The sequence below is a fragment of the Loxodonta africana genome, chromosome 18, assembly GCF_030014295.1.
Source record: "Loxodonta africana isolate mLoxAfr1 chromosome 18, mLoxAfr1.hap2, whole genome shotgun sequence".
Lineage (NCBI taxonomy): Eukaryota > Metazoa > Chordata > Mammalia > Proboscidea > Elephantidae > Loxodonta > Loxodonta africana.
Window position 1 is genome coordinate 30,536,016 of NC_087359.1, and position 13,483 is coordinate 30,549,498.

The 13,483-nt window shown below is 44.2% G+C and overlaps 1 protein-coding gene across 1 annotated transcript in view; it reads right to left on the reverse strand.

Moving 5' to 3' along the window:
- The window catches only part of MAPT (microtubule associated protein tau), a 130,201-nt gene that overhangs the window by 59,582 nt on the left and 57,136 nt on the right, over positions 1-13,483 (reverse strand). The window contains exon 2 of the mRNA XM_064270986.1: positions 3,751-3,909. Within this exon, the coding sequence (XP_064127056.1) occupies positions 3,751-3,892 (142 nt within the window). The 5' untranslated portion in view covers positions 3,893-3,909. The remainder of the gene's footprint in view (positions 1-3,750; positions 3,910-13,483) is intronic.

The window sequence follows — 13,483 nt, forward strand, 5'->3', positions numbered from 1 at the left end:
AGGTGCTGAAAATGTCTTTAAGACAAGGAGAAGCACAAGAGTACGGGGGATGGTTATCTGAAGTGGACATGAGCTGTGTCCTGAGCAAGACCCAGAGTTGCCATAGGCTCTGATCTCCCGGGGTCCCCACTACACCCAAACCCAGGAGTGCGAGCCAGAGATAACAACTCAGGGAGGCTCTGGGAGGGCTCCACGAAAGCCTCTCTACCTGGGCTGGGAAACAGCCTTAGAGTCAGTTTCAGGTCCAGGGGCTGATTCTGTGCACAGGCAACTGGTGTTAAGTCCACTGCGAGATCAGACACCTTTTGCCAAAACACAGACCCTCAACCTCTGGCCCTGCCGTGCCCATCCAGCATAAGAACGATGAATTCTCAACAAGCTTCAGCAGCCACACAGCTCTCTAATCCTGGAGCTTGCAGAGAAAGAGGTAAGGAAACCTGCAAACTGCCTCAAGAAGGCCTGGGACAATTGGTGACGAAGCATCATGCAGACAGTCTCCCGGGTTTGTGTCAGTAGTAGCCTTGACTGCCAAGGTACAGGAGTATATGGGCATGAAGGGTGCCCCAAGCACGCTCGTCCCTGAACACCCCTCATCATTTGCAGTTCTCATCATTTACATTATTCCTGTTACATTACAAATTAACCTCTTAACACCTACTAATTCATTAAAAAAAAAAATACTGTTGCCGTTGGCTCTGTTAGGACTCATGGTGACTCCATGTGCGTCAGAGTAGAACTGTGCTCCATAGGGTTTTCAATGACTGATCTTTTAGAAGTATGTGGCCAGGCCTTTCTTCTGAGGTACCTCTGGGTGAATTTGAACCACCAATCTTCCGGTTAGTAACTGAGTGCTTAACTGTTTGTGCCACTCAGGGACTCCCTTAATTCATTAGCGTCCATTATTTTATCAGCTAACCAACTTTCACCTACTTTCCAGCTCTCTCTGGCTTTATCAGCCCTATTCCAACTTTCAGCATCCACTTACATCCTGTCTGTTCTATAACATGTTGTTTCTTGTTCGTATTCAAAATAGACTTCTGTCACTTATCTAAAATCTTGCTAATAAAAACGGCACTGCTGCCAAGTCAAATCCAACACTCCCCATATAAAAATAACTCGTTCTAAATCTGCGGTACCGAAAAATCCAAACCCGTTGTTCTCAAGTTGATTCTGACTCATAGTGAGTCTATAGGACAGAGTAGAACTGCCCTGTAGAGTTTCCAAGAAGTGCCTGGTGGATTTGAACTGCTGACCTTTTGGTTAACAGCTGAACTCTTAACCACTACACCACCAGGGTTTCCAAATCCCCAGTAAACCAAAACCAAACCTGTTGCCGTCGAGTCGATTTCGACTCATAGCGACCCTATAGGACAGAGTAGAACTGCCCCAGAGTTTCCAAGGAGCGCCTGGTGGATTCAAACTGCCAACCTTTCGGTTAGCAGACGTAGCACTTAACCACTATACCACCAGGGTTTCCAAAAATCCCCAGTAGCAAGAGCTAATTTGATAAGAATGATGAAGATCTCTTAGGTATCACTTGCTTTCTTGGGAAGTCTATTCTTTGCATAAACAAATGATCCTAAAATGCTTTTCTTTCACAGCAGTTTCAAAAAAGGTTAGCAATATAAACTTTGTCATATGTATGTATATATACATACATATACACACATACATATATATAATCTCTTAGCAAAAAACTTCTGATCATGTTTTATGTTAAAGAACTGAATGGTTTTAATAAATACACTTCAGGAAACACTGAAGCACAAAATAACTTGGTAAACTTGTTCTTACTTTACAAATTAAATTTCATTTCCCTTTTAAAAAGTAAGGGTGATACCCTTCGGCCAAAGATTAGACAGGCCCATAAAACAAAACGAGACTAAATGGGCACACCAGCTCAGGGGCAAGGACGGGAAGGCAGGAGGGGACAGGAAAGATGGTAATGGGGAATCCAGTGTGGAGAAGGGGAGCCTGTTGACATGCTGTGGGGTTGGTAACCAATGTCACAAAATGACATGTATATTAACTGTTTAATGAGAAACTAATTTGCTCCGTAAACCTTCATCTAAAGTACAATTAAAAAGAAAAAAAAGGGTGATAAAAATAACTTTTTTTTTAAAAGGGATTTTTTATTTTAAAATAATTATTTACAGAAAGTTAAAAAGATAGAACAGAAAGTTCCCATACACCTCACTTCCAGTTTTCCCTATTATTAATATCGACATTATTATGGAGTATTTGTTGCAAATATATATGTATGTATATATATAAGGAGCCCTGGTGGCACAGTGGTTAAAGTAATCGACTACTAACTGAAAGGTCGGGGGTTCGAACCTACCAGTGGTTTCTCCGTAGAAAGATATGGCAGTCTGCTTCCATGGAGATTTACGGCTTTGGAGACCCTATGGGTCGCTATGAGTCGGAATCGACTCGACAGCAGTGGATTTTGGTTTTGGACGCATATATATATATATAAATATACATATATTTAATTTTTAAACAATTTCAGACCCCAAAAATGTTGTAAAAATTGTACAAAGAGTTTTCTCATGCCCTTTACCCAAGGTCCTTAAATGTTAACATCTTACATCACCTTAGCTCAATGATCTTGATACAATTTTAACAATTAATTTACAGACCTTATTCAAACTTGACCCATGTCCCACTAATGTCCTTTCTAGAGGTCAGGATCCAGTCCCGGATCCACACTGCATTTAGTTATTATGGCTCCGTAGTCTCTTCCAATCTGGGATAGTTCCATAGTCTGTCTTTGTTTTCACGACCTCAATACTTTTGAAGAACACTGGGTAGTTATTTTTTAGATTGTACAATATATGTTTTTAACTTAATTTTTAAACCAGGCTACCTTGCCTGTAAATACAATGGGCCTTGCTCTCTGCATTGACCCAGAGGCTGGCCCTGAGGCACAGGAAAGCGGCTTCTATGTGCTCTACACGGGGTTCCCAAACATGGTGGTCAGACAGTGAAATACAACACAGTGGTTTGGAAGGGGAGGGGAAGAGCCCACACCGATCTGGCCAAACGACTGAATTATAGAATATTTAGAAGTTGATGCAGTTTATTAATTTAAGTATGTGAAGAATCCCAGAGCTACCTACCAGACAGGTCTGATTTGGTGGTGCAATGGTTAAGCACTGGGCCACTAACCGAAATGTCGGTGGTTTGAACCCAGTAGCTACCGTGTAGGAGAAAAGACCTGATGATCTGCTGCGGTAGAGATGACAGCCTAGGAAACCCTATGGGGCAGTTCTACTCTGTCACATGGGACTGCTAGGAGTTGGAATGGACTTGAGGGCACCCAAAAACCACAAGGCCTGATTTAAGGAAGAGGTAAAAATAATGTATTTTGCATCGATAACAAGCCATGTATTTTGCATGCTAAGGTAAGTTGCCGATTTGCAGATCAACAGGCGTGGCTAAAGCCTCGAGAGCACAGCCTGTATTGATTGGGTTGACAAGCCCCCTATTACCTTTGCCATACTACATTCACTCTTCTGGCAAACTCTCCTTTGGAAAGGCAAATTTTCAAATAGCCTCACACTTCAGTTATCTTGGCCCATCCAAATGAGTGAGGTTTCACTGGCATGACAATTTGACACAATGGAGCTATTTAAAACGCCTTTAAAAATCTGGATGTGAACCCATCTGCCAACCCTATCCAAAGCAAGTGGGTTGACTGTGATTTCCAAGGTGCCCTGGACCTGGTATGCAGGGTGGTCCACTAACCTTTCAGGCCACGGTCGGCATCCCCCTCGTGGTCTTGCAGCAGAGCGTAGCCTTCCTGAGAGGGGAGGTCTTTCCTCTCTCCCAACTCATATGTCTCAGCATGGTCTTCCATCACGTTGAACTCCTGGCGGGGCTCAGCCATCCTGGCTCAAGGATCACCTGCAGAAGGAAGATGGGAGGATGAGAGCTATGATGTTGAGCTGAGGGACCTAAGCGAATCCCCAGGAGTGCTTGGGGTGGGCGGCAGGGGGCAGGGAGAGGAAGGTGCCCCTTCCCAGCTCATTGCAGGCAGGATCTCTGCCTCTCCTAACCCCACCTCATTCCCAACAACTCCATCCCTGCCAAAGCGTTATTTACATTTATGTGTGCTTTTAATTCACTAATGTCACCTCTATGAGTCGGAATGACTCTATGGCAACATGAACGGCACTTCAGTCCATATTCAAAACCACCCGATGGGGCAGATCCAGCAAGCCTGGCTTGTTATTATTCCCAGTCAAGGGCTCCTTCTACTTCATTAAAAAATAAACACAGCTGACTAGAATTTTTTTTTTTTTTTTTTAATGAAGAGGGTAGTACCACACAGGAGAGGGAGGGCATTGGCTGGGCATTTGCCACGAGGAAAATGAGCCACAGGGAGGTAAGTGGCTCTTCAATCACATGGCACTGCACAGCAAAGACAACTCTTGACTGGGTGTCATGATTCCCTCAGGTTCAAGCTCCACGAGCCTGTCTGGAGGTCAGGGCTGTGGCCTTCACTCACCGGGGTCCACTAGGACCCTCAGCTGTGCATTCCCAGGACAGCTGTCCTGGTGGCCTGATAAGTCCTGACTAGGGCCCAGTGGGGGTCCTGTGGGACTGTGAAGAGCAACATGCCACTTCCTTCCCCCAAAAGCCCCAGCTGGGAGATGCTACTTCAGCTCAACAGAGCCTGCTAGAAACTCCTTTTCCTATACCTTGTCTTCATCTCTATTTAGAATATATTTTTCTTTACTTAAAAAATAACTCATAACTTTGAATTTCTGGACTTTTAAATATGCCATTTTGCTCTGGTTTGTGTTGCTCTGAATTACCATGTTATTTTACATTTTTACCTCTGTAATTTGACTCTCCTGTCTTTTATTTGCGTATCTTCTGTAGTGGACTGAATTGTTGTCTCCCCAAAACATCTGTCAACTTGGGTAGGCCATGATTCCCAGTATTGTGTGATGCTGTCCACCATTTTGTCATCTGATGTGATTTTCCAATGTGTTGTCAATCCTACCTCTATGATGTTAATGAAATGGGATTAGTGGCAGTTGTGTTGATGAGGCAGGACTCAGTCTATAAAGTTAGGTTGTGTTTTGAGCCAATCTCTTTCGGGATATAAAAGAAATGAGCAGGGATACATGGGGACCTCATACCACCCAGAAAGAAGCACTAGCAGCATAGCTGTCCTTTGGACCCGGCTCCCTGCATGGAGAAGCTCCTGGACCTGGAAAGATTGATGACAAGGGCCTTCTCCCAGAGCTGACAGAGAGAGAAGGCCTTCCCTTGGATCTGGCACCCTGAATTTGGACTTCTAGCCTCCTAGACTGTGAAAGAATAAATTTCTATTTGTTAAAGCCATCCACTTGTGGTATTTCTGTTATGGCAGCATTAGATAACTAAGACATCTTCCTTTTAAATTATCCATTTGGAAACTCTGGTGGCGTAGTGGTTAAGTGCTATGGCTGCTAACCAAGGGGTCGGCAGTTCAAATCCGCCAGGTGCTCCTTGGAAACTCTATGGGGCAGTTCTACTCTGTCCTGTAGGGTCGCTATGAGTCGGAATCGACTCGACGGCACTGGGTTTTTTTTAATTTTCTCATGTGGTTTATTTTCTACATTGTATTTCTTTTTATCCTTACCTTTTAAACTCCCCTGTTCTAGTTATTTTCACTTCCTCCCTTTAACTTTTATAATTTTTGGCCTTGATTTTTATTTCTTACCCTCTAAAAATGTCAACTGTCTGTTTTAATTTATTTTACATCCTTATATTATTTCATTTTTTTACTTTTAATTTTTGACCCCAGATTTATTTTAACCTTTCATTTAAATAATGTTTTAACTTTTTGTTTTGACATCATTTTAGACTTACAGAAGAATTGCAAAAACAGCCCAGCGGATCATTTACTTATTTAAAATTTCTTTAAAATCTATTTCCCAATGTCATCTTCTACCTTGCTAACTTCTTCAGTTACCTTTGTTTTCTTTCAGCCTTTCCTTTCTATATAACTACGGTTAACATCTTGGCCTACAAGACTTCCGGACAGTCACAGATTAAGTTTTTGGAATTTTGACCAATCGTAAGTGACTTGAGAGTTCAGGACGGACAGAATGTGTCATTTGACTGAAGGATAAATTTGAACCAGTCTTGCTCTGGGGTGCCATGCAGGGGTGAGATACTAGAGTGTGGACCTAATGCTCCCCGTACCCCACCCCCATCTCAACACAGCTCTGCTGTTCTCCGTCGCCATGGTGCACGCAGGAACTCTTGAGAAGGAGTAAAAATGTGATTGCTTTGTGAAAACTGGCCTCGAAGCAAAGGAGAACATGTTGGTTACATTTGAAAAGGCAGAACTTGTGATATGAGAACTTGATTTTTAACGGATGCGTAACTCAGGGAAAAGCCAAATGCTTGTGTAAACACGTCTGTTTCCATGAATCTATGGATTTGCAAAGGCTTGGGATTTCCTTCCAATCTTTTATTTTATGAATTTATGTAATTCTATTGGTTTTTTTCATATAAGGTTGTACCTGTGAGGCTGGAACCGATGCCACAGGTATTTCAAATACCAGCAGGGTCACCCACGGTGGACAAGTTTCAGCAGAACTTCCAAACTAAGACAGACTAGGAAGAAAGGCTGGAGATCTATTTCCGAAAATCAGCCAATGAAAACTTGGGGATAACAACAGAATATTGTCCATTATAGTGCTGGGAGATGAGCCCCCTAGGTTGGAAGGCACTCAAAATAAACAGTGGCACAACGATGGACTCGAGCGTACCAAGATTTGTGAAGATGGCATAGGAATGTGGTTTTTCTTCAGCTGCTTCTAGAAGTTTCCATAGGTTTCAAGTCAGGAGCAGGAGAACCAAGGGTCATTCCCAGGGTGTGAGACCTTTGGCTGCTGGGCTCCCTCATTCATCCCCATTGAGCAGATAACAGGGCAATGTGTCTCACTATCCTGGCTCCTAATGACCCCACCACCCCTAACCCTTTGGGGCTGGAGACAGTCAGATATACCAACAGGAAGCTGAACAAATTACAGGGGTTCCTGGAGGAATAAAATCACCCTTAAAAACATAGACTACTCTTTACTATGCAAAATAAATAAACTGTGTGCTTCTTGAGGACCAGTATTTTCTTCTGGTACAGGAGTAGGATACATGGGAAGAACTCACTAAGCAGGGAGGCTCAAACTCCATCCTGAAACAACAAATACCCTTAGGCTTATGGACTTTTTGCTCAACTCAGCCACAAGGGGTAACTCTTCAACACATGCAGAGGCTGACCGGGTCACCCACCCCATGCTAGCATCTTGGTACCTACAGGCCATGTTAGGAATGATAAGTCTGTTCTGGAACCCACCAAGAGTCTACTGGACATAAACAGAAAATAGAACCCAGAAGGAGGGAGCCCTGGGAGACAAAATGAACTAACCCTTCTTCTCGGTCTTACAAAGAATACTTATTGAGCAGGACAATGCAGGCTCCATGGGGGTGGGACCAGTCTGGGTCACTTACTGCTGTAGCTCAGGGCCTGGCATACAGTAGGCGCTCACATGGGTCTGTCAAAGAAGGTGTGCTTCCGTTGTGCAGGTACCATTGCATCTCAGGCGCTCCTCACTGAACTGTCACAGCAAGCCTTCCAGGCTGTTATCATCATCATCATCACAGATCTTATGATTCCCATTTTACAGATGCGGAATCTGGGAAGTGAGCTGCCCAAGGTCATATGCCAGTACGAGGAGAAGTCAGGATGCAAAGCCTGGGCTCTGAATGGTCACACTCAACTGCCTTCATGGCTCATAAAATGTTCCCCAACTTTCTGCAGAGACATCAGGGCACAGGCCTGGGGTGTGGAAGGGGCACTTCCAGGACTCACACTCACCAGCCACGTGAACAAGTCACTTCTCTGAAACTTTAGGTACTTTATCCACAAAATGCCACTCAGTGACCCCCTGAGCTCTCTTCACGCTCCATCATTTCACTGTAAGTGGGCCAACTGGGCTTGTGTGAACAGGGATAGGACAGCAGGAGGTCCTGAGCCCAGGAATGAGTGAGGGGCAGCCTGGGAGGCCAGTGACACTGGCTTCCCAGCCCAGGGGCTGCTCTCCTACCCCCCGCCCACCCTTGCTGTCTTCCTCCTCTCTAGAGCCACGGCAGGGTAATTTCTTTGGAAGAACTGGACAAAGAACACGTAAACCAGCTGACAAATGGCATCGCTGTGCATTCTGACTCTGACGACTTTCATGCAAAGGCAGCGGATCAAAAAACAGAAAAAGAAGCACACCCCTGAGGTGGGTGCATGGCCTGGACCAGACAGGGTCATCGCCCATAGATCCAAGCAAGACGTGACAGACAGGAAAACAAACACAGCAAATGCTGTTTCCTAAGGCTGAGCTTTTCCTGCTTTGCCTTCTTATTCTTCTAAAATTCTCTCTCTCTCTCAGATTTCCTACCTGCTGTTTTCCCAGGGGTGCCCTGGTGGAGCAGTGGTTAAGAGCTCAGCTGCTAACTAAAAGGTCAGCAGTTTGAGTCTCCCAGCTGCTCCTTGGAAACTCTTTGGGGCAGTTCCACTCTGCCTACAGGGTTGCTATGAATCAGAATTAACACAACAGGTTGGTTTTCCCAGGCAATGACTTAGAGGCAACTGCAGTGGGAGGAGAGGAGGAAATTTTAGGGGAGGCACTACAGTCGAGTTCAACCTGGAAATGAAAAAATGAGTTACTTTTTAGAGACCCTTGGAAAAGTATGGCCTCCTGGCAAGAGAAAATCAGAGGCAGAGGACATTGTCTCTGTCATTTGTAGTTGGAAGAAAGAGCTTATCCAGTGGATCATGGTGCCTTGGCCTACAGGAACACAGCCTCCTAGTCCCAAGTCTTGCCTTGCTAAGACTGGGTGCAGGTGGGGCGCAGAAAGAGAGGAATGTTTGGCTGGTGTAGAGACGTAGGGAACACAGAAGACAGTACAGGTGACGAGAGGACAAAGGGGGAAGAGACCGGACAGCAAGGGGGTAATGACATGGGAAAGTATGAACTGCTGAATCAAATCATGACTGGTGCTACCATGTTGTGGTTAGGTGCCATTGAATCAATTTTCAACTCATAGTGATCCCATGTGACAGAGTAGAACTGCCCCATTGGGTTTCCTAAGCCGTAACCTGCCTAGGAGCAGATCGCTAGGTCTTTCTCCTGCGGGGCCAATGGATGGGTTTGAACAGCCAACATTTTGGTTAGCTGAGTGCTTAACTGCTGCACCACCAGGGCTCCTTATGCTACCATAGTCTCTTAATAAATTAAAATTTGGAAACATGATAACATGGGACTCCCGCCTGCACCACTCTCCGTGCCTTTGCCAGCTCCCCCACTCTGGCATGTTTTCACCTTCTCCTTCAATTAAGTCTCTGTTTACAAAAGCCAGTTATTAATGCTGTTCCCTAGTAAGAACTTCCGTGAGAGCTCCTAAAATAAAGCCACACCCTCTGGCCCTGCACAGACCTCCAGAAAATAGAAACATAGTTCTCCAGGGATGGTAGCTTCAGATGACTTGTTGCTCTTTCTTACTCAACGGAGGTGAAAATCAAAACGCCTTCCTCCGCCTGTCATGATCCTTCTTATACCTTCTTATTTTCTTACTCAAGCCAATCTTTTGGTAATGAGCGATCCAGGTTCTAGAAAGCAATTTGAGTAAACCTGGGGTGACCCTCAACATCCTTTTGGCAGTTTTGGAATATTAACAGCATCTGTTTATTTGAGCACTGAGGAGGAGTCACCCACAGTGAGAAGCTTCATACTCCATGAATACTATGTGTTGTTGTTGTTAGGTGCCCTCAAGTCATTTTCGACTCGGCGACCCTATGTACAACAGAAGGAAACACTGCCCGGTCCTGCACCATCCTCCAAATCATTGCTATGTTTCAGCCCATTGTTGCAGCTACTGTGTCAATCCATCTCATTGAGGGTCTTCCTCTTTTTCGATGACCTTCTACTTTACCAAGCATGATGTCTTTCTCTAGGGACTGGTTCCTTCTGATAACATGTCCAAAGTACATGAGATGAAGTCACGCCATTCTTGCTTCCAAGGAGCATTCTGGCTGTACTTCTAAGACAGACTTGTTTTTCCTCTGGCAGTCCGTGGTATATTCAGTATTCTTTGCCAACACCATAATTCAAAGGCATCAATTCTTCTTTGGTCTTCCTTATTTCACTGTCCAGCTTTCACATGCATATGAGGTGTTGAAAATACCATGGCTTGGGTCAGGAACACTGTAGTCTTCAAGGTGACATCTTTGCTTTTCAACACTTTAAAGAGGTCTTTTGTAGCAGATTTGCCCAATGCAATATGTCATTTGATTTCTTGACTGCTGCTTCCATGGCCGTTGATTGTGGATCCAAGAAAAATGAAATCCATGACAAGTTCAATCTTTTCTCTATTTATCATGGCGTTGTTTATTGGTCCAGTTGTGAGGATTTTTGTTTTCTTTATGTTGAGGTGTAATCCATACTGAAGGCTGTAGTCTTTGACATTCATCAGGAAGTGCTTCAAGTCTACGCTTTCGGCAAACAAGGCTGTGTCACCTGCATATTGCAAGTCGTTAATAAGTCTTCCACAAATCCTGATGCCATGTTCTTCTTCATACAGTCCAGCTTCTCAGATTATTTGCTCACCATAGAGACTGAATAGGTATGATGAAAGGATACAACCCTGATGCACACCTTTCTTGATTTTAAACCATGCAGTATTCCCTTGTTCTGTTCAGATGACTGCCTCTTGGTCTATGTAGAGATTCTGTAGGAGCACAATTAAGTGTTCTGGAATTCTCACACTTCACAATGTTATCCATAATTTGTTATGATCCATATAGTTGAATGCCTTTACAGAGCCAATAGAACACAGATAAACATCTTTCTGGTATTCTCTGCTTTTAGCCAAGGTACATCTGACATCAGTAATGACATTCCTTGTTCTACCTCCTTTTCTGAATCTGGCTTGCATTTCTGGCAGTTCTCTGTCGATGTACTGCTGCAATGGTTTTTGAATTATCTTCAGCAAAATTTTACATGGGTATGGTATTAACATTTTTTGATAATTTCCCCATTCTGTTAACACCTTTCTTTGGAACGGGCACAAATGTGGATCTCTTCCAGTCAGTTGGCCAGGTAGCTGCGTTCCAAATTTCTTGACTTAGAAGAGTGAGCACTTCCAGCACTGCATCCATTTGTTGAAACATCTCAATTGGTATTCTGTCAATTCCTGGAGCCTTGTTTTTCACCAATGCCTTCAGTACAGCTTGGACTTCTTCCTTCAATACCATTGATTCTTGATCATATGCTGCCTCCTAAAATGGCTGAACTTTTTGGTACAGTGACTTGGTGTATTCCTTTCATCTTCTGCATTGTTCAATATTTTCCCCATAGAATCCTTCAATATTGCACCTTGAGGCTTGAATCTTTTCTTCATTTCTTTCAGCTTGAGAAATTCCGAGCATATTCTTCCCTTTTGGTTTTCCAACTTCATGTCTCTGCACATTTCATTATAATAGTTTATTTTGTCTTCTCGAGCTGTCCTTTGAAATCTTCTGTTCAACTCTTTTACTTCATCATTTCTTCTATTCGCTTTAGCTACTCGACGTTCAAGAGCAACTTTCAGAGTCTCTTCTGACATCCATTTTGGTCTTTTCTTTCTTTCCTGCTTTTATAATGACTTACATAAGGTTTTTTCACTGGCCAATCTTTTCAGAAGTGGATTGCCAGGTCATTTTTCTTAGTCTGTCTTTTCTGGAAGCTTCATTGAAACCTGCCCAACATGGGTGACCCTGCTGGTATTTGAAACAGCAGTGGCATAGCTTTCAGCATCATGGCAACAGGCAAGCCACCACAGCACAACAAACATAGAGACATGTGGGGAGTATTATGTAAGAAGGTACTATTGCCCCCAGTTTCCAGATGAGGAAAATGAGACACAGAGAAGTTCAGTAACCTGTTCAAGGTCACACAGCAAGTAAGCAACAGCACAGAGTTTGAATTTTGATCATTCTGATGCTAAATCCCATCTTTATGCCACCATATCATATTGGTGCCTTCCCAACAGAAAGTTAAAAAACATAGCCTTTTCCTCCCTCAAGTCCCTGGGTGATGCAAACAATTTGCATTTGTCTACTAACCTAAAGACTATTGGATGGTTCAAGCCCACTCAGTGGCACTATGGAAGAAAGGCCTGGCATTTGCTTCCATAAAGATTACAGCCAAGAAAATCCTATAGAGCAGTTCTACTCTGTAACACGTGGGGTCACCATGAGTCAGAACTGACTCCACAGTAGTGGTTTGGATTTTTTTTGTTTTTTTCCTCCCTCCCAGGACTTGAGGGTTATGATCACCACCTTTATAAAAGGGAGGGGAGAGAGGAGGGTTTGAATGTCATGGCCCTGTCCTGGCTGGAGTTAGAGGCAAGGAGTTAAGGGAAAGTCTGCTGCCTCTGGCTCATCAGTTTAGCCAGTCAGCTTGCTGGAGGCACCTAGGCACAGTCTAGCAGGATTGAGCTGTCTGTGCCTAAATCAAAGGGGCCTGAGATCCTATTTCTGGTAGTGGCCTAGGGCATGGTGTGTCAGGCCCCGCTAGGGGGCAATAGATGCCCACCAGGGGTTGGGGCTTGCTGTAGCCTCGGCTGCTGGCAGCCGGGGTGAGCTGCGACCAGAGAAAAGACCAGAGGTTCTGGCCACAGACACTCGCTGATGACTCAGCGGAATCACTGCCACCAGGCTGGGAACTTCTGAACCAAGGAAAGGATGACTGCCCTTAGATCCATCCCCTCAGGTTAAAAAACAAACTGGAATTAGACAGTGGTGACAGTTGCACGACTTTGGGAATATACTAAAAGCACTGAATTGTACCCTTTCAAAGGGTGAACTTTGTAATATGTGAATTATATCTTAGTGATTCTAAAATATCCCCCCCTCATAACAACAACAAAACCCTAAATGGATCTCTTAAGAGCTTGGCTGCTAACCCAAAATGTTGGCATTTCGACTCCACCAGCTGCTCCTTAGAAACCGTATGGGACAGTTCTGCTGTGTCCTATAGGGTCGCTCTGAGTTGGAATCGACTCAGGGGCCATGGGTTTGGTTTTTGGTAGACAGCTGAAGATCAAACCAAACCCAAACTCATGGCGACCCTAGAGGACAGGGTAGAATTGCCCTTTAGGGCTTCCAAAGCTGTAAATCTTTATAGAAGCAGACTGCCACATCTTTCTTCCGCCCAGCGGTTGGTGGATTTGAGCTGCCGAACTTTTTGGTTAGCAGCTGAGCAGTTAACCACTGTGCCACCAGGGCTCCTTAGCTGAAGATCAAATAGAGATAAACCTAGACTCCAAACATAACATTAGGATGAACAGTGTCCTCAAAGGTCATTTTTGGCTCTCCAGTCTCTCTTGTACTCTGGTCCCTTTTCTGTACCATCAGCAAGTTTGGATGGAAAACAAGATTCCTCATAAA